The sequence below is a fragment of the Brienomyrus brachyistius genome, chromosome 16 (genome assembly GCF_023856365.1).
Source record: "Brienomyrus brachyistius isolate T26 chromosome 16, BBRACH_0.4, whole genome shotgun sequence".
Classification (NCBI taxonomy): Eukaryota; Metazoa; Chordata; class Actinopteri; order Osteoglossiformes; family Mormyridae; genus Brienomyrus; species Brienomyrus brachyistius.
The window spans coordinates 7167002-7192325 of record NC_064548.1 but is presented as its reverse complement, the minus strand read 5'-3'; the positions used below and the strand labels follow the sequence as shown (position 1 = coordinate 7192325).

Below are 25324 nucleotides of genomic sequence, written 5' to 3'. Positions count from 1 at the left end.
TTCACATACAATGACAAATTATGTTGGGTGCAGAATATTGAGATACACAGAGGCTGCTCTGTCCGTACTGGTGCTGCCGCTGGGATCAGGTTAGGGACTGAAAAGGCCTTAAAAAGGCCTGTTTCTTTATCTGTCCCCTGAGTTACAGTCAGATCCGTCACCTGATCAGGCTTCGCTCCAGAATCCGGGGCCATGGGTCACGGGAGCCGTGGACGGCAGCCAAGGAGCTGCGTGTCACTGCTGCAGTGTCACTGAGCCTTCTGCCCCTTCCGGGTACTGCACAAGGGGGGGAGGGGGGACGGGGAATAGGGTACACAGGGACGGGGGAGATTCAGGGGTGTTTCTGGGGAACTTCTGGGGGACGTTTGGATCCTACTGGCAAATGTATGTGACGCAGATGCAGGCAGCTATACACCTAATCAGCTATACGTCCATCTAAGGACATGTGATGGCGCCAGTGAGGCATTTGGGAATGATTAGCGGGGACTCACAGAGAAGGTCTGATTTAATATGAAACGGGACAATTAAATACAATGAAGACTGTTCTCATTCTTCATTTTTTGAATAAAGCTTCAAATTGTCCTTTCACATTGAAAGAGCAGAATATATTTTGTAGATGGGAATGGAATTGTATTACTGCATTTTTAATTGAGGCCAATTGATTAAGCATAAAAACCTCATAGGCTTTCAGCCAGGAGTTCAGCTTTCTAAGGCCCCAAAGACACATGGCTCGGTACCCAGCACCTGCCCCCATGGGCACTTAGAGACCCCCTTCATGGTGGGTCTTTCCAGAAAGGAGGCCCGTTTAACGCCGCTGTCAGGAGGCCCTTTACTGGCAGGACCTTTACTGGCGTCACGTCCTTGAATGCCAAAGCGCAGCAGACAGCTGATGTACTTTGCCATGCGGTACAGGTCCATGCATGACCTCCAGGCGAGTGTTTCCATGGTGACACCTGTGTGTCCACCTACTGGGCGGGCAGGTGCCGTTTACAAGTGTGGCCGCAGAATGTCACTGTGTGTGTCTGTGTCTGTATGTATCTGTGTCTGTGTTTATGTCTGGTTTTTAATCGGGGGGGTGAGGGGTGAGGGGTCACACTGCTCCTCATGCTGGAAGATAAAGATAACGTCATAAGAACACCCCACTTACAAATGTAATGGGAGACCCCCCCCCACCACCAGCACCACAACCCAAAAACCAGCATGGTCTTTTGTATTTAACTGGAAAGCCGTGAGATCTGATTTTGTTTCTGGGTTTTTACTTTAATCCTCTTTAATAACAATGGGGTTGGGGTGGGGGAGGGATTATAAAGAGCGATTGAGTCCCGTTGACAAAATCATAAAAAGTCCCGAAAATGGCAGGTTGTAATTTAGTTTGGGAGAGTCGCACCATTGCCAGCCCCAGTGACTCACAAGAGCCACGCGAATCATTGTTTTGTGTGTTTGCTATTAATAGCCTCAGTTTAAATGGCATTTCAGTGTAGCTCCCTCTGTTCCTGAACAGCACTGAGTACTTGCGTTTCTGCATTAGTCCTCACTTGTCCCAGACGTGAACGGTAAAACTCCCTGACGTGTGTGACGGATGCTCGAAACGCTCGCCTCCCGAAATAGCAAACTCCTGTTCTGGGTGCGGCCCGTTAGGTGCATTAGAAGGCCGGCCGTGACGTCAGACTCTGCCTCTCCTAATGGACTGTCGGCATCATCTCCATCAGCACACGACGTTCTGCACGGGGGTTGGCATGCACCATATGGCCTCCGGGGCATGGACGGCATGTTTCCGTGTGTCGCAGGACAAGCGGCGATACCTGGAGATCATCCACAGCTACACGGAGGTGCACGGCACGGTGCACGGCACCAGCACACTCCACCTGCCCGCCTACGTGAAGAACCACGGTATCCTGAGTGGCCGAGACCTGCAGCTGCTGCTCCGGCAGACCAAGGTGAGGCGGGGGGGTGCGCAAAAGCCAGCAAACCTACCACCCCCTCCCCCCAAGCCCCAGCCCTGGTTTTACAATCAGTCAGCTGCAAGTCTCACAGCGGGCTTTAGCACCCTATAAATCTCTCTGGCGGGTTTGCATGCTCACTGTAATAGGGCAAGGGGGAAAAAAACGGAAATGTGAGTGGTGTGGGGGGGGGGGTGGTGAGCGATAGCAGGGGGGTGCAGTTAGATTATCTCATTACGGCCTGGGAATGGCTGTGGGGGCTCCTCATTAAGTCAGATAGACCCAGATCAGCACCCAGCTTCGTCACAATGCCCCCCCCAGGCGTTAGAGGAGTGTGCCACGCAGATGGCTGGGCACCTTGTTGCCAGGACAGTGAGACAGTCTGTAACACGCTGTGCTCTGGCTGCCCACATGGTGCACCTCTGCCGCCACCTACTGGCAGAGTGCAGAAGGGCACGGCTCCAGCGAGCAGACGAAAAGCTGGCAGTGACCTCCAGAGAGTTTGGAGGAAATGGTGTGTGTGGGCCTTTCGGCCATGAGACGCAGACTTCAGAGGGATCATTTCCTGGGACAAGTGATAGTCCAGTCTGATGTAATGTGCAAGTCAGAGCATAACAATTACAACAGCGGTTTGAAACGCCAAAGCAGACCCATGAATTTTGCACGGAGTGCCGGGTAGCTGTGGCCTCCTTCGCTGGGGGGATCAGCGCCTTGCATGGGCACCTTGATGTTGGCAGATCTGAGATCAGGCCCTTAATCCTTTCTGTTTGATGGGTCTGCTACACGCCTCCGGCTGTAGCCATATGCTCCAGAAGCTGGCCGCACCGGTCCATCACTGCTGATAGATCTATGGCTCTTCCACAGCTCTTCGTGGGCCTGTCCTTCCCCTACGAGGGCCCCGCTCCCCTGGAGGCCATCGCCAATGGCTGCGCCTTCCTCAACCCGAGGTTCAGCCCTCCCAAGAGCAGCAAGAACACCGAGTTCTTCAAAGGGAAGCCCACGCTACGAGAGGTGGGGGACGAGACCTTCACCTCGAAGGTCTTCCAGGCTCATTCTGCTGGAGATATAGCTGAGATGGGCACACAGTATAGAATGCTATGATTATTTTAGTGCTACATGTCTGTTAGAATACAGCAACTGTCTGTAGGATTGTTGGTAAACTGTCAAATACCACGCAGTTAGTCTACAGGTTAAGCTGCCAGGTTCAGAGCATGATTCTGATGAAGAATGTAATGGGATGTTTGGTGATTCCCAGTGTAAGCTTCATTCAGACCAGTGTGGTATTTTTTTTATCTGTGAGGCTGATGGCCTCCTCTCCCCTTTCTGAGAACCTCAGTGCTAGAGAAGATACTGCGAGGTCAAGTGATCCATCAGGCTCTTCGGGGTGGATCTGAAGTTCCTTAAGAGACTAATGGAGCAGCCATGTTTGAAGTGTTCAGTTCAGTCACCGTCGTTACCATGGTTACATATGTCTCCCCTTCCCCCAAGCTCACCTCCCAGCACCCCTACGCAGAAGTATACATCGGTCGGCCCCATGTGTGGACAGTCAACATCGACGACCCCGTAGAGGTGGAACAGGCCATACGGTCCATCCTGAGCCAGAAGGTCTCTGCTTATACCCTGGCTTTGCTTTTGTTGTTGCTGTTGGTGGTGTTACTTTCCCGTAAAAAAAAAAAAAATACCAGGGGTCTCAAACTGGAATGACCTGGGGGCCACCTGAGCTTTATGAGCCTAAGGAGTAACAAGAGAGAATAAAAAATGATGTAACGTCTATAGTCCGCTGATCTATAAGAAGTCCAGGTCTATGCGGATCACATAAATGAAAATGAAATCCATTTAATTAGGAATTGAAAACATGTAAGGAGCCATTTATAACCATCTCCCCAGGCTGGTACTTTAAGATCTCTGATTAATAGCAGAATAAAAATGACTCTAAGGTGCTTTACTTGGGCAGTGGTGGTTTAATGGTTAGGGAAGTGCACCTGTAGTTGAAAAATTGCAGGTTCGAATCCCTGACCAGCAAGGCACCACTGAGGTACCCTGAACAAGGTCCTGCCCCCAAGCACTGCTCCCTGAGCGCTAAATTAGCTGCCCCCTGCTATGTTGTGAAAGTCACATATGGGTTAAATGCAGAGAACACATTCTGTTGTTGTGGTGTATTAAAACTGTTCACGTAATTCTTTAGTGAGAAATGAGTATTATACCCTCCCTGTCCAACATCCTGTGTATCTCTGTGGCCACACTGAAGCAGGGCATTTATCTTCAGTTCGGTCACGCCGGGGAGGGGCGGATTTCAGTTTGCCCAGGGATCTTTATGATGATGTCACTGGGTGACGCTAGCTGCCTTGGGAGTCTGAAGCTTCTAAGGGCCAGATTTAATGTGCCAGTTATGTGTGTCTTTAATGTGTTATAATGATGACACAGAGCATTATTTCTTCAGGGTGTCATTAGAGAACCACTCAGACATTCATTTTCTTCAGTCATCCTCAGAAAACCATTAATAATGAAACCGCTTGACATTTCGTCGTAAGTCATGTAGAACGTTTTGGCTCGCGCTGCAGTGATTACCCTCAAAACGGCCTTCCTGGCTGCCCGACTCCTGTACGCATGTTTGTTCAAAGTCTTCTTCTCCTAAGTACATAGACGGGCACACTGACAAATTTTTTGTCCGTGTAATTTTGGTTGCCTGTTTAAAAACATTCATAATTAGATGTGATAAAGGCAGGTTTCTGTACAGCCATTTAATTCCACGTAAAAACCATTTTTACCTATATTTAGACAATATCTACATTCTTATTATTATAAAAATAGCTGACAAACTACAGGAAATGGAAGAGCAAAGATAAGGCATTATGACAGATTTCATTTCCAAGTTCATCCTCTTGGTCATCAACATGTAGTTAAACACACATTTCATAAAAACAGACAAGAGTGGCTGATTGTGATTATGATGAACAAGGATGAATGAAAATAAATCCAAGCCCGACAGTGACATCACGGTGACTGACACCACTAATGCCCAATCACACAGCAGTGGTAGCTGAATGGTCGCTATGTTTTTTGCCTTAGATTGAGCCCTACCTGCCATATGAATTCACATGTGAGGGGATGCTGCAGAGGGTCAACGCTTTCATTGAGAACCAGGTACCGTACCTCCATATTTCATTTGTTTTTCCATAGAACATTTTGGAGTTCTTGGAGTCTTTTTTGGAACTACCAAAAGTAGCTTGATACTAATTAGTGTTACACATTAAGAAATTTCTAGAAAAATATGTAATGTATGTAATTTTGTGTTATTTTCAACAAATAAGGATTCTTCCTCAGTTGCTAACTCTGTAGTAACAGCCAGGGTATGACCTCATCCTTGAGAATCCCCTCTAAGAACCCCCTCCCCACCCAGGACTTCTGCCACGGCCAGGTGATGTGGCCCCCCCTGAGTGCACTGCAGGTGAGGCTCGCACAGCCGGGGAAGTCCTGCAAGCAGGTGTGCCAGGAGGAGCAGCTGATCTGCGAGCCGTCATTCTTCCAGCATCTCAACAAGGACCAGGCCTTGGCCAGGTGAGCTGCAGAAGTCATGCTGCAGTGTGCATCTGCTGCCAGTAGAGGGCAGTGCGATATCAAAACATGCATGGTGCTGCTGATTCTTTGGATAACACTTTACCTGAGGGGAGACAAATAATGTAGTATCATGCTGTTACTTATGTACTAAGTATTAGTTACAAAGTGATGTCATGTTTGTTCATCATTAATGAATTGTCACACGTCGTTTATCCCAAACATTAATCTGTTAATTCTGTAAACCTTTGTGAACTACAGAAGGAATTACCAATGAACTTATAAGGAGCTACTGGAGCAACTATAATGAATAACACAAGAAATACTGATCTCATGGCCGATCACGGGGCGGCATGGTGGTGCAGTGGTTAGCACTGTTGCCTCACACCTCTGCGGCCCGGGTTCGAGTCTCCGCCTGGGGCACATGTGTGTGGAGTTTGCATGTTCTCCCCATGTCATCGTGGGGTTTCTTCCGGGTACTCCGGTTTCCCCCCACAGTCCAAAAACATGCTGAGGCTAATTGGACTTGCTAAATTGTCCGTAGGTGTGTATGTGTGAGTGACTGGTCTGTGAGTGTGCCCTGCGATGGGCTGGTCACCCATCCTGGGTTGTTTCCTGCCTCCTGCCCATAGCTTCTGGGATAGGCTCCGGACCCCCTGTGACTCAGTAGGATAAGTGGTTTGGGAAATGGATGGATGGATGGATGGATGGTAACTGAGTTACTAATAAGTTTTTGTGTCTCAAAGTGTTACCTTTTTTGTACACGCTGTTTAGATACTGCTGCATCTACATTTAATACACTTATTCATTTATTTAGCAGAAGCTTTAATCTAAAGCAACATACCTTCGAGAAAGCAGGGGTTAAGGGCCTTGCTGCCAAATGGTGACATCATTCTGCTGACCATGGGATTTGAGCCAGCAACCTTCCAGTCACAGACACAGTGCCTAACCTGCAGAGCTCCACATGTTATGGTGTATAGAACCTTCAGGTATTTCTAAATGTGTTCTGAGTTTTCCTGAGGGGGGGTAATTGCAGCTCTCACCAGCAGTGGATGCTCTCTCCCTGGACAGGTTTGGAGTGGACTGCCAGACTGCCGAGTCGTCCAGCGACACGCTAGTGCCAGCCTACAGCGAGGCGCGCAGGCATTGCATCTTCCAGGCCGACCTGCTGCTCTTCAGCTGCGCCGGAGCGCACCCCTCACTCAAGCGCATCTGCCCCTGCCGGGACTATAGGAAGGGCCAGGTGGCGTTGTGCCATGACTGCCTATAACACCTGGAGTGCCCCCCCCCTGCTCCCCCAGCCTCACCGTCCGGGAGGACTGCACCGGGCCAAAACTCACAGACACGTCGGTGGTGCAAGAGCCAGAGCATGGTGTCACCATTTGACACATCAAACTGGAATTACCATGTTTCACACCAGTCACTGGTGGGGAGGGGGGGGGGGGAAGAGCACAGTCCTCTGGTGGGATGTTTCTGGCACCTGAAGTGGCACTGGTGAAGCAGGCAGGACTGGTGAAGCAGGCAGGACTGGTGAAGCAGGCAGGACTGGTGAAGCAGGCAGGACTGGAGCTTATGGCAGCCTGAGGTTCTCAGTCACCACCACCCCCCCGTCCCGGGACTGTGCTGAATGTCACCTTTTCTGCCTCAAAGCTCATCATCACAGCACTGAACCAGTGATGCCATCAACAATAAATGTGGGCTGGGTCTCCGGACCTTAAGCTGGAGGGTTGAGTCCATAGACCTTTATAAATATGCAGAACTGTCTTACCATGTCAGGCATCACCAGGAAACCAGGACACACAAGGTTAAGTTGATGCACGTTAGTGGGACCAACTTCAGTAATGCTGGGGACATTCTGCTTGGAGCCAGCAGCTGTACACAGCGGATATAGTGTACAGATTTTAGATACGGGGTTAATTTTATTTTTAAATATTGTTGTAGTTACCTTTTTTCATAGAGCCTAACTGTTGTCTTTTCTAATCCAACTCCTTTTGGGGGTGGGGGGTGCAAAATATTATTACAAGTGATCTGCTGATTGGTCGCTCGACTTGACAGGCTTTGGCATTACCACATATGCCCAATTTTCTTTCTAAAGGCAGTAAAAATGTGAGCATGTAACTGTCTTTCTTATCTGAAAGTATGCTGTCTGACAGGGGCTTGAAGTTTAAATTAAGTATTTTTTTAACTTTTCGGTGTGACGCATCTTCACATGTCTGATCGAGTCCACAAATCCAACTGTGGGCTCTCTGTGTGGGCTGACAGGTTCTGGGGATCCAACAGTCAGACTGGTCAGGGTGCGGTCAGCGAATGGTTAGGAAGTAGCTAGAAAGTGGCCAGGGAGCAGTCAGTGAGTGGATATAGAAAAGTCAGAAAGTGGTCAGGGTGCGGTCAGGGAGTAGCTAGAAAGTGGCCAGGGAGCAGTCAGTGAGTGGATATAGAAAAGTCAGGAAGTGGTCAGGATGCGGTCAGTGAACGGTCAGTGAGCAGCAAGAAAGTGGCCAGGGAACACTGAATGAGTGGTCATAGAACGGTCAGGATGTGGTCAGGGAGTGGTCAGTTAATGGTCAGGGAGCAGCAAGAAATCAGTCAGAGTTGACCTGCTGTTACAGGCCAGACAGCAGTAGCCAAGTTATGATCACGCTCACAGTGTGGTTGCTACAGACCTCAGTCACTGATTATATTTGATAGGATTTAACCCCTTAAACAGGAAATAAATAGGAAGAGGGCCAGCAAGCAGTTTAGGAGGCAGCCTGACTGGGATAATGACACCAGCGTAACAGGTGGTATCTCACTCGGTTACTCTCCAGGGGGACTGTCCTGTCTGTGCAGTTTGATCCACTGATACATTTATTTATTTTGGGCTGGGTAATTAAAGTCTTAAAGGGATTTTTATTCTGCCTGCTGATTCTGTGGAAAGTCCTTATAAGAAAACACTGCACTTTGTCAGACGAATCAGTACACAAGACATGTGCATTGTTCATATGGGGTTTAAAGGTCTGTTTTTTTAATTTATTTTATATACAGATCTGTATCACTGTTGAAAATGTTTTGCTTGTTTTTATTTATAAAGACGAGGGAGATTTCCTTTAAGAAAGAAAAAGATTTAATTTAAGTTTGTTAAAGTGTGTGCGTTTGTAAAAAGGACAGTGGAAGTTGTCTGACCAGAAACTTGTTATTTTTGTTACCAAATGACTGTGTTTGAGTTTGGGGCAGCGATGGGGGTTTTTGCAGGCTCGGATCTCTCGACTTTAAATACAGATTGTCGTCCTCTTATACTGCTGGTGCAGGGAGTCTCTCTTTGATTCTGATCACTCCTGCAGAGGTGTGTTCAGTGAATGTGACTTAGAGTTGACCTGCCTGTCGGCAGAGACGGAGAATTCCAGCGGAGTCGGACTGGCATTCTGCAGCTCAGACACCCAAGCTCGTCCGCGTGTTGGCGATGGGGCTGCACGGGTTCGACGCGATCACGCCAGGGGAGACTGTCAGAGCTGCCCTCTGCTTCCTCAGAGGAGTTCCCATCTGTGGGATAGCAGCAGGATCAGCTCTGTGATATTATTCATATTACTGGAGAAAAATTACATAAATGTACGTGTCAAATATGTGTCAAATTTACATTCCAGCTGTTTCCATGTGGGGGCGCCATGTGACTCAGTGGGTTACAAAACTATACGTGTGATCGAAAGGTTACTGGTTCAAATCCCTATCTCGGCAGAGTGATGTCACCGCTTGGGCCCTGGGCCCTTAAGCCCCACTTGCTCCAGTGACTGTCTGACCTACTTTCTCAAAATGCTGCTTTGGATAGAAGCACCTGATAGATAAATATAAAAGCCTGTTTTGCAGCCAGGCACTGAATTAATATAAAAGTCACTTGGTCTCGTGTTACATGGCAGAGTGTGGTTGTCAGGAGGAAAACACAGCACTCATGTCAGCTGCTTTTCATGGATAAGTAGGATTTATTTTATTTTCCGATAAACTCTCCCGTTCCCCCGCTCAACAGTCAAACGTGAAATCCGTCCCCAGACCTCATGCTCAAACGTCATCGTGACACCCCCCCCCCCACTCACAGGGTCCGGCTACGTTCCGCGCCGCACAAGGTCGCCCCATAAGCTGAGCCGTGTTAAGCCATTTGGGGCCAGGATGATTCATGTGACCCCACCTCTGCCAAGTTGGGGAAATACTAATGAGGCTGATCACACATGCAGCCAGCTCATTAACATGCCCTGCATGCAGAGTGCGGCGATGCCCCAGCTGTGAGTGTGTCTGTGTCCGTGCAAGTGTGTGGGGCTCGGATATGCATTACATTGTGGGGTCCAAAATTCAATTTTATAGAAATCTGTGACCACAATCAAAAAAGTAAATATACCAAAAGTCTTGTATTTTGTTTGGTTATTTATGGTTAAAGTTACGACTGGGTAGGGGTGAAGGTCGTCATGTTGGGATTAGAGTTTTCCCCGTAGAAATGAATGGAGAGTCCCCACAAAGATACAGTATGAATACAAACCTGTGTGTGTGTGTGTGTGTGTGTTTGTGTGTGTGTGTGTGTGTGTGTGTGTGTGTGTGTGTGTGTGTGTGTGTGTTTGTGTGTGTGTGTGTGTGTGTGTGTGTGTGTTTGTGTGTGTGTGTGTGTGTGTGTATGCAATGATCACATTTGAGGACCAAATTGTCCCCAAAGTGTAGTAAAACCAGAAATCTTCCTACTTTTGGGGACATCTTTTGAGGTCCCCATTTTATAAAAATCTGTCAATGCAATCAAAAAAGTAAAAGTGCCAAAAGTCTTGTATTTAGGTTGGTTACTTATGGTTAAGGTTAGGGCTGGGTAGGGGTTAAGGGTGTCGTGATTAGGATTAGGGTTTTTCCCATAGATATAAATGGACGGTCCCTATTTAGATAGGTACGTGAGTCGGTGTGTATGTGTGTGTGTGTGTGTGAGCAGGTATACCTGTCCTTATGGGGACACAATGTCCCCATAACGTGATAAATATCAGTTTTTTTCCCTTATGGGGACCGGTTTCCTGGTCCCCATAAGGAAAAACTCTATTTTACAAAAATCAGTGACTGCTACGAAAAACTCTTGTATTTTTGTTTGGTTACTTATGGTTATGGTTAGGGCAGGGTGGGGGTTAAGGTTGTCATAGTTAGCATTAACATTTTTCCCATAGCAGTGAATGAGCGGGCCCCATAAGGATAGGTATACCCTACGTGCGTGTGTGTGTGTGTGTGTGTGTGTGTGTGTGTGTGTGTGTGTGTGTGTGCTTGGTTCTGGTTTACTTGTTTTATAATGGATAACACAGGCCATGAAATTTTTACAGTACAGAGACTGAGAGTTTCACAGCTTATTTCACAGATTTATACAGATAACGTGACAATGTCAATATTTTATATTTGCCATTAAATAAAAAATAAATTAGCCAAACCTTATTAAATAAAAACAAACATTTCTGCTGAAAAATATTTCCAAAGAGAACATCATTTCTGTACAGGAGTCAGCAGTAATCCATTAAACAGCAATTTCATATCACTGGATCATCTTCACAAAAGCATCAGAAAAGCAGACACTCTCAGCTGTACACAGGGACAGCTCTGCTCCCACTGCAGTTGGCGACATTAGTCAGTCGGCTATCTGCATGTGCTGGTTGAGTCTCCCCTGACAGTGTGCTATATAAGAAACTGAGGGAATGTGAAAGTGCGTCTGGATGACTGGCTGTGTGTTAATTACAGCGGCTGGTAGACGGGAGCCTCCGACCCACAGGACGATACATCCGAGGAACTGCGACATCGAGCCAGCAAGACGGCACTCAGCAGAACTCAGCAAGGTTCAGCCGCAACCAAAATAACTATATAAACATACTTCATAGATGGTATATACCAGAGTCACCATATATACAAAAGGTATTAATATCTAAAACAAAAAGTTATATGCATTCTGAAAAGGATCGCTTTCCTGACCAGGTATTCTTGGGTCTCTCCGTTGGCGAAAATGCTGTGAAATTCAGACTGAGATTCCTGTAAGTCAAAAATTCTCTCTGACCCAGGGAATGTATCTGAATGACAGCTTCCTTAATGTCCTGGTGAAGGTCCACTACAAGCCCCACTACCCCCCCAGAGAAATAATATCGAAAATGATCAAGCGAAGAAAGCCAAGAAATTCAAAAATAATCTGCAGAGTCCTGTGACAGCTTGTATGTGATAAATGTTTCAGTACAGAGGCTGACATTTTAGTGTCTGGGCCTTGACTTGCCTGCTTTATCTGTCCTACATTCAGAACCAAGCGGCATATATCCTGTTGGTCCTCACACAGGACTCTGCCCCAAACCCAAAACAAGCAAGAAGCCTTTACAACCCCTGGGGCACTGTTAAGAATAAAATCGGGACATCTCCTTAATTTTGGGATTTTATGTTTTCTTCTGAGTGACCCTAATGACACACTGGTCTATCAGAAAGGTGCCACTGTCATGCAGATGCATGAATGCCCCACTAGAGGGTGTCACAGCTGCTCTCCCAGAATCAAAACACCTCTTCATCCCATCGTGGGACAGAGACATGAAACTGCATCCCAGCTTTTTGAAATTGAAAGATTAAAAAGAGAAACACATGAGTAGGACTCTGCAGCAACAGAAGGCTGGCTTTGAACTGGGATACTGCTGGCAGCGTAACGTCCCTGTTCGTTTTCCTGCTCGGACACACGGACTGCGGGTCCAGCTGCCCCTAGGGACCCGCTAGCCGCGGTCCTCTTACTCGAAACGCTCGTAGTTTCTCGTCTGTCTCACCAGCGGGATCATGTCGACCAGCAGCCTATGGCACAGAAGGGAAACATTTTAAAACTCAGGTATCTGTTATCTGCAGTAGTATTTCACAGATAGGAGGCACCGTTTGGACAAGCGTCCAAGCCTGGCATGAAACCCAAGGCAAGAGGCTAATAAGCAGGTCATCCTATATGCATATAGCTGAAATTTCTGTGTGCGCTGGAGATGTAAGGAAAAGACGTACTTCACCCCATAGGCGAGAATGATAAGGCCAATGAGGACACCTGTCATCCCATCCAGGTACCACACAGTGGCGCTGTGTTTATAAACTTCAGCACTAATGAGAATGGAGAATCCCATCACGCCGCCAACAAGGGAGTTGAAGCCTGTGGAAAATCACACAGACACAAACTGAGGAGTCAGACCAGGGCAGGAGAAGATGAGTCCATAGCCGTCTGGGCAGGTCGGCTAGTCAGGGAAGGCTGCTGTGAAATTCCCTAGGAGCCCTTCAGCTAAATATCTGCGTACCTTGGAAAGTCATTAGCATGTCTCATGTGGAAACACACTGTAAAAACATCATGTTTTACTGTCATGTAAAATGTCATGTTTTACTTCCACGTGTTCATCGCGCTACATGTGAAATGTCATGTTGAACTGAGGCCAACAGCAAATGATACTGGTTGCTAAGCAATATTTTCTCACATAAAAAGTGAGCTGCATGACATTCTTATACAATAAGAATTTTTATATCTTCAAGAGCAGCCATTGTAGCGCAGCTTAAACACTCAACAAAAATCAGACTTCGGCAGGTCAAGGAGACACGTTTCACTCCACAAACTGGAGAGACATCACATCTCCATAGGTTGAGATGTTGCTTTTCTCCTGAACAAAATATTCAGATGTGCAAAGGAGGCTTCGTGGCTGGGACTTGAGGAACACACTGGCTGGGTTTCTGTGTCCTAACTGGGGGTGCTGGTACCAGTATGGGTCAATGCCAGCAAACCGGCTGCTTTGTAACTTTCCTGGGACTATAATATTTAGTGACGAGCACCTGGAAAGTTCCATATGATGTGAAGGACTTATCACCCAAATGGGAGTGTATCATAGTTAACCCCAACCCTCCAAGACCCTTCCTAGATGCTTGTCTTGTCCAAATACCTCTTTTGTCACGAGTGAATCTTTGATGTTGCACCTGTAATTCAGTCTCGCATTTCCTTGTGAAAAAAGTATCATACATATTTAAAGATTTGCCTGTGAATCACAGCTGGCTGTCTTTACCTGCCCACCCTACAAAGGCCCGTCTGCCCCCCCTCCCCCCATTACAGTCAGTTCAGTACCTGTGCTGTGAGTTAATGAAAGCCCCCTGTTTTCGCAACCTGAGGGCGCCCTGAGTGGCCTGTAGCCCCACCTCCTTTGGCAATGGACATGGAGAGTTAAGGGCAACTTCATGCCACGCTGCCGCCGCAAAGCACAGTCAGAACTAGAAGGTCGGAGTTCGCCAGGCATCTCGCTGCCGACACGTCGTGTCACCTACCGTCGGTGACGAGGGCCCGGCTGGTCAGCACCCTCCCCAGCATGAATTTGATGATGGCCAGGATGATACATGTGACGCCGCTGACGACCGAGACGCTGAACAGGAAGCTATCCTGCCGAGGGAGAGAGAGACAGACACAGAGAGCGAGGATCGTTAGGGGCAACGTCATTATCCTTCAGGCTCGGCGGTTACCATGGACACGGCTGTGGACACATCCCTCATTAGAGTTGTGATATATGTCAAGCTGAGTGAGGCAGCCCTTTCGTAACACAGGGTTCTATCATCACAGATCCCTTTGAGAGCCCAAACTGCACGCTCGGGGGGAGCGGTGGGTGGATAGAAGTGTGACATCCCGTCACGTCTCCAATGGGGGGGGGGGTTGGGGGTGCTGGAGTGTCAGAATCCAGGGGCACGGCTCTCTGCTCCGGTGTTTCAGGGCAAGGAGCTAATGGGCCCGATGGAAACCCCCCCCCCAATCCGCAAACTCCCCCAGGCAAGGCTGACGACTGAATCTGCCTGGACTGAATCTGAATCCCTCATCACATCAGAGATGAGCTCACAGTGTCCTGGGACAGTATGATGGTGGGGGTGCAGTGGGTTAGGTGCTGTTTTGGGGGCTGTCAGTGGGCGGAGCTGTCAGATGGGACCCAGTGACGAGTGAGGCTTACCTAAACTCCCACCCGCTCATACCTGCACTGGCTCAGCAGCAGATGCACTGCACACACACAAAACTCTCATGTCCCAAAGCCCAAACACGGGCAAAGCAAAGTCATGTTAAAGGGGCAGCGCATGGAAGATCGTCCACCACAGACAACAAGGCTCACGCTGACCGATGCCACTGCGTCCCTCACATGTCACTACGCTGTCACTCCTGGCTGCTGATATTGTTGATTTGACACCGTCTGTCAAAACACTAGAAGAGTGGAGTGTGTATGAGATTAATAAGGGGAAGGACTAAGTCCATTACTTCATGCTGCCATGGAGAAAGGTGTTTATTCAGCATCCCTCTGCATTCACATACTATTGCATTTCCCCCAGTTCTGTCAGTACTAAGCTGGCTTGCAGAGCAGTTATCGAGAATCCGAACTTGTGGCCGTCGCAGTAAAATATTGCAGGAAGCTCTGGGGGAAACATTTCATTAGAATCACCGCAATGAAGCTGCTTTGGACACGCAAGGCGCTATTCCCCTGTCCGTGCCAAAGGAAATGCGCAGGAATGGGCCCCAGGTAGCTGCTGGTTTTTTGGAACACCCCCAGCCCAAATGGCTTAGCATTCCTATGTGCCAATCTACCGCTTTTTATCCAGCTAAATCGCTGACCGGCTTGCGGAGCTAAGCCAGGGCCCCCTGCGTCTGCTGCAGAGAGCATTCTGGGAGATCACCAATGCAGCTCCTGCCCTGAACTTGCTGTAGTCACGGAAGCCCATCGTGTCTCCTGCCCCCCCCAGACAGAAGGTTCAGGCCCAGGCTTCAGGAGGAGCCCGATTTCACAAAGAAGCATTCCTGATGCGTCTCCGCAGTGCCGGACCCAGCCAGGCAGGCCTACATTCAGGCTTGGTGTCAAAGGCAGAGGGTCGTCTTTCATGGACGTCGCTACAGCTGAGTGTGATTCACTAACTGTCGTGTTTGCCTTGCCCGCCCCTCTCTGCCTGCCACACCGCCATCGGTTACGTGTCGAATTTCTCATATTTCCGTTTGTGTTTGGAAGTATTTCTCCACTCTGTTCTTTTACTCACCAAGCCCTTATGCTGACTTGTCATTAGAAATGTACTACTTTTGGGATTCCACGAACATACGGAGAGATTGTTCTTACTGATGATGTGTTGAAAGGGACAATGTTTTCACGTCTCTGAGCCAAAATGAGTAAGACCGTCTCCTGTCGCAGACAGTCGATGCTGCGTGGAGACTCAGCAGAGAAAATAGTAACTTCCCAGTTCCCCAATTTTTAATCAGGCACTGGCGAGGCTACCACACCTACCTTTTCCAGGACCTGGGACTGGACACTCAAACCATCCAATCAGAGACAAGCTTCCGGCTACCAGTTTTTGTGGTCCTTCCCCCTAACAGATTGAGGTGTGCATCCTAAAGGCTAATGTATATTTTTATGCTGTGACATCTGCAAGTAGCCTACGCTGTTGCGAGCATTAATGCTTGTGCACCAGTGTGCCTGCTGCTCAGCAATTACACCGGCAAATGTTAGGCATAGTTTTGGATGCTGCCTTTATTGTCTTTCCACCCTGTGATATATTCAATTATTGAATCATGCAATTGAAACAGGAAAAAAAACATCTAACAAAGTTTCCATTTATCAGCTGCTCCAAACTTCCCATATATAGATTTAAAAATCTCCAGTCACTACAACGTTACTTTTCCCCATTTGAAGTTAGTATCTATACTACATGTGACTTTTTTAGTCTTGTGAAATACGAATAAACTTAACGGAGGTAAGTGAAATTGGCGCTGTCATCTTGGTGCTGAGTGTTTTGTAGACCTGTTGCTACGATGCTATGGTGGGTTATATACGGCTACATACTGTATAAGAAACGCTTCAGTTTCAATCAGTCATATCAGGGCACCTGGGATGTACTCTTTTTGCATGTTTTAGATGGGCCCCATGTTTAAACCAGGACATATTGTTGTATTTCACTTATTTCTCGGGACTTCGAGACACATAACCTAAAACTGGGACTGTCCCGGTCAAATGGGGACAACTGGTCACCAAATACTCCAAGAAACAACAAGTAACTCAAGTACCTTTGGACAAAGGTGCCAGCTAGCAAAATAAACATCACACCCCTGTATGACTCACAGCACATACACAAAGTTTCTTCTTTGTTGATTTAGCACACAGTGGGTAAACCGGATGGGATTAGCTTCAGAAAACATGCTTCAGGACACTTTCTGCACATGCAGGGCTGCCACCCGTGCCCAGATTCTGCACATTGCCATTATACCTGTTCATCACAGCAGAATCTGGCTGTTCCATCCATCCATCCATCCATTTTCCAAACCACTTATCCTACTGGGTCACAGGGGGCCCGGAGCCTATCCCGAAAGCAATGGGAACGAGGCAGGGAACAACCCAGGATGGGGGGCCAGCCCATCGCAGGGCACACTCACACACCATTCACTCACACACTCACACACCATTCACTCACACATGCACTCCTATGGGAAATTTAGCAACTCCAATTAGCCTCAGGATGTTTTTGGACTGTGGGGAGAAACCGGAGGAAACCCCACGACGACATGGGGAGAACATGCAAACTCCACACACATGTGACCCAGGCGGAGACTCGATCTAGTTGTTCCATTAAGTTGATATTACACCCATAGAATTAGTGCTCTTAATTTACACCGGAAGCTGCTACAACAGGTCATTTAGTTTTCTTTCCTAAAGCCTTCTAATTAGTTGTAACTTTGCTTAACTCTTTGATCTTTGAACGATTTCTGTAAGCAGCTGCAGTGCATATCAGAGACACACAGCAGCACCTGCTTGTAGATGATGCTTGCAAGCACCCTTGCTGGATCACCAGGGAGCTCCTAGATAAAGCTTCACGGTCATCCACAAAAGCAGAGAACGTTAATGAAGGCTGCCTGGTCCATTAGATACTTAGGCCAGAGCTGTAGCCTAACTGGCTGTATTTTTACCTTAAAAGCTGTTCACTATAAAGAGCCAAAGAGGTTTTTCGTTGGACTCCTGGATTGGGGATGCGAACACACGTGTACGGCATGGTATTTATGTTCATCTTTGGTGACTCAAGTAGAGAAGCTTTCTGTCAGCTGCATTTTAAAACAGATCATGTGATCTAAATAATAATCACACAGTAATTACAGATTTGGAATCTTACTTGCGCCATTAAAAGTAAAATTCTGTAAAAGTCGACAAAGAAGTTGCTAGCTAGTGGTGTTTTTGTCTGATTAATACCAGATACCGTGAATGTGTGCGGCGCATAGTTTGTGGTTTTATACCATTTTACAATGTTGGATATTTACCAAAGTAATTTTGGTTACACAGCGTTCTTTTTTCCATTTTAGGATGTCAGCCTACAAATAATTAGTCACACTGCTATGTTTTACCTGAACACTGGCACATATCACTGGAATATCTTTTTACACTGTCTGTTCAACAGATGTTTAGCAGCAGCACTACCGGTACTTTGGATATGAACTCGGCCACACAGACATACGGTGCATTTCGTCAGTAAACAGCATGATGGCGCTATTCTGGGAGACTGTGAATCCAGCCCCACTGAGACTCGCTCTCACCTAATCATGTAAGCAGGGGTGGGGGGCAGGGGGGGGGCTGGGTGTTGCTTTGCCTGCGTGACGCCCGTGTCGCCTCTGAGAAACCGGCGACTGAAATCCACGTGGCTGTAGAGGCGTTTCTCAGTTCGCTTCTGTAAATAGCAGCTCACGGGCTCCCGTAATGAGCGCCGCCAAGCGCCAGCCAGAATAGCGGCTGGCAAACGTTTTGATGTGGGAGCCACGGCAGGGTTAGGACCCTACGCCGCACTGCCAGTGCCAGCCTCAAGCTCTCCCATTCCTCTACTCATGGAAGTCGTGGGTGGAGCCTCTTCCAAATAATCTGCAGTGGATGGAGGCAGATTCAGTTTTCAATCATTTGCTCATCATCTACATCTACAGACGAGCTAAATAAATATTCCTGCTTCCTGTTTGCCCCCTCATCAAATTTTCCCCAAACACAAAAAGGTAAACTCATTCATAAATCTTAAGCAGTGGGCTCTTAACAATATTTAAGGGGCAGTTCACCCAAAAACTGGAAAAAGATGTTTTAGAGGGACTTGTGCTATGTATCCATACTGTATCGGTTGTTTTACTGGGAGTCGCTTAATTCTGGAGATATTGGCGGAGAAATGTCAGGCTTCTCTCAGATATAATGGGACTGATTGGCATTCTTTTTGGGGTGATTAAAGCGCCAAAAAATATATATTAGAAAAGTTCAACAGAACGTCCATCCATTTTCCAAACCGCTTATCCTTCTGGGTCGCGGGGGGTCCGGAGCCGATCCCAGAAGCTATGGGCATGAGGCAGGGAACAACCCAGGATGGGGGGCCAGCCCATCGCAGGGCACATTCACACACCATTCACTCACACATGCACGCCTATGGGCAACTTAGTAACTCCAAACAGCCTCAGCATGACTTTGGACTGTGGGGGGAAACCGGAGTACCTGGAGGAAACCCCACGACGACACGGGGAGAACATGCAAACTCCACGCACATGTGACCCAGGCGGAGACTCGAACCCGGGTCCCAGAGGTGTGAGACAACAGTGCTAACCACTGCACCATCCTGCCGCCCCAGAACATCTCTTACCAGAAATCATTACCCAGTTACTCATGATAATCCACGGACTTCACAGACTTTACTGTCAGGAACTATTTTCTTCTACCACCGAACTCCACGCACCGATCGGATCACTGCGCAGAAGATACAAGCACCAACATAAGAGCCCCAGCACTCCGGCAAGATCTTCTGCGTAGTGTTACGATGCCCCAGATAACATAAGTCAGTAAATTGAATCGTTTCTACCGTAATAATCGAGCATTAATGACAACGGTTGAACACTGCACTGTGTCTCTGTTACCACATGGTGGTCTTGGTCATGTGACGATCATTATCTTACCACTTCAGGAAGTAGCTTGGTGGCCAGGTCATGGATGGCTTTTCCCAGAATGCACATGGAGGATAGGATGAATACCACTCCCAGGACAACGCAGGCTCTGTGTGCAAAAGCAGGGGGGGTTACAGCGTCCACCCATCTCTGCTGAAACACTGGGCATGCTTCTCTACAAGACTGTTTACAGTGAAGCTGTTGCAGGGACTGAAAATAGTACTACGGACATGTACAACATCCACGTCTGGGGCTCTGGTGACTGTCACATTCGCTCACCTTTAACCTTTAATCGGGGCTTAGGGTTCTGCAAAGAGCAAAGTATTCAGCTCTTCTTGAAAGGCCAGCACCAAGAAAGCTGAATTTATGTCAGATGTGCACAGAGCAGGGGACACCCTGGACAGGACGCCAGTCCGTCACAGGGGACATACAATCCCACACTAAGGGACATTCAAAGAATAGCTTACAGCCCCTGACATGCACCCCTGTTCACCAGAGTCACAAGTATTAGTGTATTCCTGATTGTAAAGGAGATTATTAGATAATCCAAAAGACACAGGTGATTCATGCAAGCTGCCCTTGTAAAAGCCCATTTAACCACAGCACTGCTTATATCACAAAGGCTGTCCATTTCCCTTAATGGTGTATACTGTATAAACACCATTACAGCCATTTTATTTAAGGCACCGTTCCTTCTGAACTGCCCAATATGTGTTGCTGTGTGAGCAGCATGTTACCTGAAGCAGCAGAATTTCCCCTCATGGATTTGAGATCATCTCCAGCCCTCACCAAACCGACTCATTGTCTGCGAGCATTCCCGTTTCGAAAAAAATCACCCCGTGGAGGCTGGTGATTTGTTTCTGATCCAGATTGCTTTCTTAATGCCAAAGAGGACTGGATTAAGCCACAATTTGCTGTTATGTTAAAGCTAACAAACATGGGTCTATCCAGTGCGCACCTGTCAGTGCAAAAAGCATGCTGGGAGGGCAGGAGGCAAGCTGGGGGGGCAGAAGGCATACTGGGAGGGCAGGAGGCAAGCTGAGGGGGACATAGTGCATTCTGGGAGGGCAGGGGGTATGCTGGGAAGGCAGAAGGCATACTGGAAGGGCAGGGGGCATGCTGGGAAGGCAGAGGGCATACTGGGAGGGCAGGGGGCATACTGGGAGGGCAGGAGGCAAGCTGGGGGGGCAGAGTGCATTCTGGGAGGGCAGGGGGCATGCTGGGAAGGCAGAGGGCATACTGGGAGGGCAGGGGGCATACTGGGAGGGCAGGAGGCAAGCTGGGGGGGCAGAGTGCATTCTGGGAGGGCAGGGGGTATGCTGGGAAGGCAGAGGGTATACTGGGAAGGCAGAGGGCATACTGGGAGGGCAGAGGACATGCTGGGAAGGCAGAGGGCATGCTGGGAAGGCAGAGGGCATACTGGGAGGTCAAAGGGCATGCTGGGAAGGCAGAGGGCATACTGGGAGGGCAGGGGGCATACTGGGAGGGCAGGAGGCAAGCTGGGGGGGCAGAGTGCATTCTGGGAGGGCAGGGGGTATGCTGGGAAGGCAGAGGGTATACTGGGAGGGCAGAGGGCATACTGGGAGGGCAGAGTGCATGCTGGGAAGGCAGAGGGCATACTGGAAGCTTGTGTACACAGCACATGTGACTTGATGCCATCTGTAGCACTAGCCTCAGGTTGCCATTAGCAACACTCACTTATGTCTGCACAGTGCAGGAAAGATGGTAAACATTGTCCTTCTGGCAGTATTTAAAGGTGGAGGAACCTGTAAGTGGGATCCAGATGGTCATATGACACCCACATCAGAATCTCGAGAGGTAGAGTGTGTAGTCAGATGACCCTGGCAAGGGAGGCGATAGACTGGGTCTCACCTCGCCCGAGCCCCTATGTGTCAGCACTGAGAGATGCTCTGAACTCTTGTGACCACATGAGAGGGAGTGGGGGGGTGCTCTGTACTCACATGTACTCTCTGTGAGCCGAGTGCACAGCGGCTGCATTGCTGTAGCGCCACAGCACGATGATGGAGGACAGGACATCCAGCGTGGCATCGAACTGAAAGCCAGAGAGCAGTTTGTTAGTGAACCTCAGTGCAGCGCTGCACTCCGCTTACGACACAGGTAAGACAAACCCCAGATAAAAAAAACAGTCTTTACATTTTAGTGCTTAACTACATTTCAACCACATATCAGCCTGCCTGTGCTCACACGCCACCCTCATTACCCATTACCATGGAAACCCCATAACCGACTTCTGACGGCAAGCCGGGCCTGGTCCTGTTACCGGGTAATTAATTAACAAGCGGCTGAGGAACTTACGGCAAATCCGAAGGCAGACGCGCTGTGTCTCATGATGGAAACAGCTGGAAAGGAAAGAGAGCATCACTGGGTGAGGGCAGACAGACGACGTGCGTTTCCCGATCAGCAGGCACATCGCAACACACGTAAAACACGCGCCTGCAGCATGTCCACAGCAGAATGAGCGTCCCTTACTGATTATCCTTCTGGTGATTGGAGAACGACATTCAGGGTCTCGTGGGAGGGACCTGTGGAGGAGACGCTCTGGGTCGGCCCCAGACCCCACCTCACACGCATGCGCTGATCGCCACATTGCAGGATAAATATCTCATACTACACCTGTACACCGCGTCGCACCTGTGTTTCTGTACCGTGCCATCATGATCAGACACAGCAGCGGGCAGGAACACGCCGACTCACGCCGGCGATCCAGACATTGGGCCCAGAAAGCAGCCCTAACACAGCTGAGAAACTGCGCCTCCCACAGTTGCCACCCAGCAACTCCAATCACTGGAGGTCTGGGTTCAGCTCTGACATCATCTTCATACTTTATGGCACCACACACTAACAACAACAAGTTTACTGAGTTTAACAGAATCCAATCCCAGCTGCCTCTCTCTGTCTTCACCCTGCACACAGTGTTTAACCCACCCCCTTTGCTACTGTCGCCCCCCCCCCTCCAGCCACCGTGACCGTGACCGTGACCGATTCGGGGTCAAATACACATAGCGGCCGTGATTCCTTCTGCCATTTTCTGGACTCCCTTGAGCCCAAGGGATGGTTGTCATGGCGACAAGGGGAGCCCTGTTAACGAGTCCAACGAGGTTCATTTTATCACCTCGCTTTCTGTTTTCTCGAAAGAAGCACCGGACATATGAGGTTTCGTGCGGCCTGAGGAGGATGGTGAAGAGGAAGATCACCGACCTGATGCACTTCAAAAATCAGGCACCGGTCAAAGGCATCAGATCTCAGAATGATACCCACAGACATTGGGCCAGGTTCTGTCCCACGGCCGCATCCCCTCACCAGCAGTAACTCCTCTGCTAACAGACACTTTGTACTTTAATCATCTGGGATACTGTAACTCTTCCCGCTTACATACATTCACTATTATTTGTTTGTTTCTTTGCCTTCAGTTCCATCCAAGGCTAGTTCTGGCTGCACGTAGTCAGCTTACTGTTAAAGGTATGTGTAAAATCTCATGTCTACACACCAGTATATCATCCTGAATCATACCACAGCATGTCTGGCAAGACAGTATATTTAACATATTGGCCTGTAAAGACCTTCCTGACTGTGATTTTGATTGTGGTAATGAAGAATTACACTGCTGCACACACCATAAAACACACCACGACTGCACACACCAGCACACACCACTGCACATACATCGCCACACACACCGCCACACACACTACTGCATACACACCACTGCACACACCACCGCCACAACACTACTGCACACACCACCACACACACCACGGCTGCACACACACTGCTGCACACACCACCACAAACACCACTGCACACACCACCACACACACCACTGCACACACCACCACACACACCACGGCTGCACACACACTGCTGCACACACCACCACAAACACCACTGCACACACCACCACACACACCACTGCACACACCACCACACACACCACTGCACAAACACCGCTACACGCACCATGGCACACACACTGCTGCACACACCGCCACACACACCACTGCACACACACCGCCGCACACACCACCAGTCAGAAACTGCCACGCACACCGCCATAGATACCACCGCACACACTGCCATACACACAGCACCGCATCTGTGGTCTCATTATAGGAAGGACCTCACCACAGTGTCTCCAGCTCAGGACAGCTGGAGTGCTGTTAGCACATCTGGGAATACAAGGAAGCATGTCAGCGGGGGGAGGCACCCTGCCATAATATATCTGAGGAGCGTGTCAGCAATGTGTGAGGCCAATGTGTGTGAGAAGTGTGTCAGCAGGGGGGAGCCCCACTGTAATGTGTGTGAGGAGTGTGTCAGCAGGGGGGAGCCCCACTGTAATGTGTGTGAGGAGTGTGTCAGCAGGGGGGAGCCCCACTGTAATGTGTGTGAGGAGTGTGTCAGCAGGGGGGAGCCCCACTGTAATGTGTGTGAGGAGTGTGTCAGCAGGGGGGAGCCCCACTGTAATGTGTGTGAGGAGTGTGTCAGCAGGGGGGAGCCCCACTGTAATGTGTGTGAGGAGTGTGTCAGCAGGGGGGAGCCCCACTGTAATGTGTGTGAGGAGTGTGTCAGCAGGGGGGAGCCCCACTGTAATGTGTGTGAGGAGTGTGTCAGCAGGGGGGAGCCCCACTGTAATGTGTGTGAGGAGTGTGTCAGCAGGGGGGAGCCCCACTGTAATGTGTGTGAGGAGTGTGTCAGCAGGGGGGAGCCCCACTGTAATGTGTGTGAGGAGTGTGTCAGCAGGGAGGAGCCCCACTGTAATGTGTGTGTCAGCAGGGGGGAGCCCCACTGTAATGTGTGTGAGGAGTGTGTCAGCAGGGGGGAGCCCCACTGTAATGTGTGTGAGGAGTGTGTCAGCAGGGGGGAGCCCCACTGTAATGTGTGTGAGGAGTGTGTCAGCAGGGGGGAGCCCCACTGTAATGTGTGTGAGGAGTGTGTCAGCAGGGGGGAGCCCCACTGTAATGTGTGTGAGGAGTGTGTCAGCAGGGGGGAGCCCCACTGTAATGTGTGTGAGGAGCGTGTCAGCAGGGGGGAGCCCCACTGTAATGTGTGTGAGGAGTGTGTCAGCAGGGGGGAGCCCCACTGTAATGTGTGTGAGGAGTGTGTCAGCAGGGGGGAGCCCCACTGTAATGTGTGTGAGGAGTGTGTCAGCAGGGGGGAGCCCCACTGTAATGTGTGTGAGGAGTGTGTCAACAGGGGGGAGCCCCACTGTAATGTGTGTGAGGAGTGTGTCAGCAGGGGGGAGCCCCACCGTAATGTGTGTGTCAGCAGGGGGGAGCCCCACCGTAATGTGTGTGAGGAGTGTGTCAGCAGGGGGGAGCCCCACTGTAATGTGTGTGAGGAGTGTGTCAGCAGGGGGGAGCCCCACTGTAATGTGTGTGAGGAGTGTGTCAGCAGGGGGGAGCCCCACTGTAATGTGTGTGAGGAGTGTGTCAGCAGGGGGGAGCCCCACTGTAATGTGTGTGAGGAGTGTGTCAACAGGGGGGAGCCCCACTGTAATGTGTGTGAGGAGTGTGTCAGCAGGGGGGAGCCCCACTGTAATGTGTGTGTCAGCAGGGGGGAGCCCCACTGTAATGTGTGTGAGGAGTGTGTCAGCAGGGGGGAGCCCCACTGTAATGTGTGTGTCAGCAGGGGGGAGCCCCACTGTAATGTGTGTGAGGAGTGTGTCAACAGGGGGGAGCCCCACTGTAATGTGTGTGAGGAGTGTGTCAGCAGGGGGGAGCCCCACTGTAATGTGTGTGAGGAGTGTGTCAACAGGGGGGAGCCCCACTGTAATGTGTGTGAGGAGCGTGTCAGCAGGGGGGAGCCCCACCGTAATGTGTGTGAGGAGTGTGTCAACAGGGGGGAGCCCCACTGTAATGTGTCTGAGGAGTGTGTCAGCATGGGGGGAGCCCCACTGTAA

The 25324-nt window shown here is 49.4% G+C and overlaps 2 protein-coding genes across 5 annotated transcripts in view; one reads left to right on the top strand and one right to left on the bottom strand.

Annotated features, from left to right (window-relative positions):
- The window catches only part of mgat5 (alpha-1,6-mannosylglycoprotein 6-beta-N-acetylglucosaminyltransferase), a 62143-nt gene extending 53375 nt beyond the window's left edge, over nucleotides 1-8768 (top strand). For 2 of the 4 annotated variants that reach the window (XM_048978487.1, XM_048978488.1), the window contains exons 12-17: nucleotides 1788-1937; nucleotides 2805-2951; nucleotides 3429-3545; nucleotides 5010-5084; nucleotides 5341-5498; nucleotides 6567-8768. In XM_048978487.1, coding sequence (XP_048834444.1) covers nucleotides 1788-1937; nucleotides 2805-2951; nucleotides 3429-3545; nucleotides 5010-5084; nucleotides 5341-5498; nucleotides 6567-6765 — 846 coding nt within the window. In that variant the 3' untranslated portion in view covers nucleotides 6766-8768. Of the gene's footprint in view, nucleotides 1-1787; nucleotides 1938-2804; nucleotides 2952-3428; nucleotides 3546-5009; nucleotides 5085-5340; nucleotides 5499-6312; nucleotides 6496-6566 lie in introns of those variants that run through there. The other 2 variants (XM_048978491.1, XM_048978489.1) reach the window with 2 other exon arrangements.
- A 1796-nt stretch (nucleotides 8769-10564) lies between these two features.
- Nucleotides 10565-25324, bottom strand: part of LOC125709743 (transmembrane protein 163-like) — a 38461-nt gene continuing 23701 nt past the window's right edge. The window contains exons 3-8 of the mRNA XM_048978494.1: nucleotides 21724-21767; nucleotides 21369-21460; nucleotides 19420-19516; nucleotides 13773-13884; nucleotides 12483-12624; nucleotides 10565-12287 (exon numbers count right to left, since the gene is read on the bottom strand). Of these exons, the coding sequence (XP_048834451.1) occupies nucleotides 12227-12287; nucleotides 12483-12624; nucleotides 13773-13884; nucleotides 19420-19516; nucleotides 21369-21460; nucleotides 21724-21767 (548 nt within the window). The 3' untranslated portion in view covers nucleotides 10565-12226. The remainder of the gene's footprint in view (nucleotides 12288-12482; nucleotides 12625-13772; nucleotides 13885-19419; nucleotides 19517-21368; nucleotides 21461-21723; nucleotides 21768-25324) is intronic.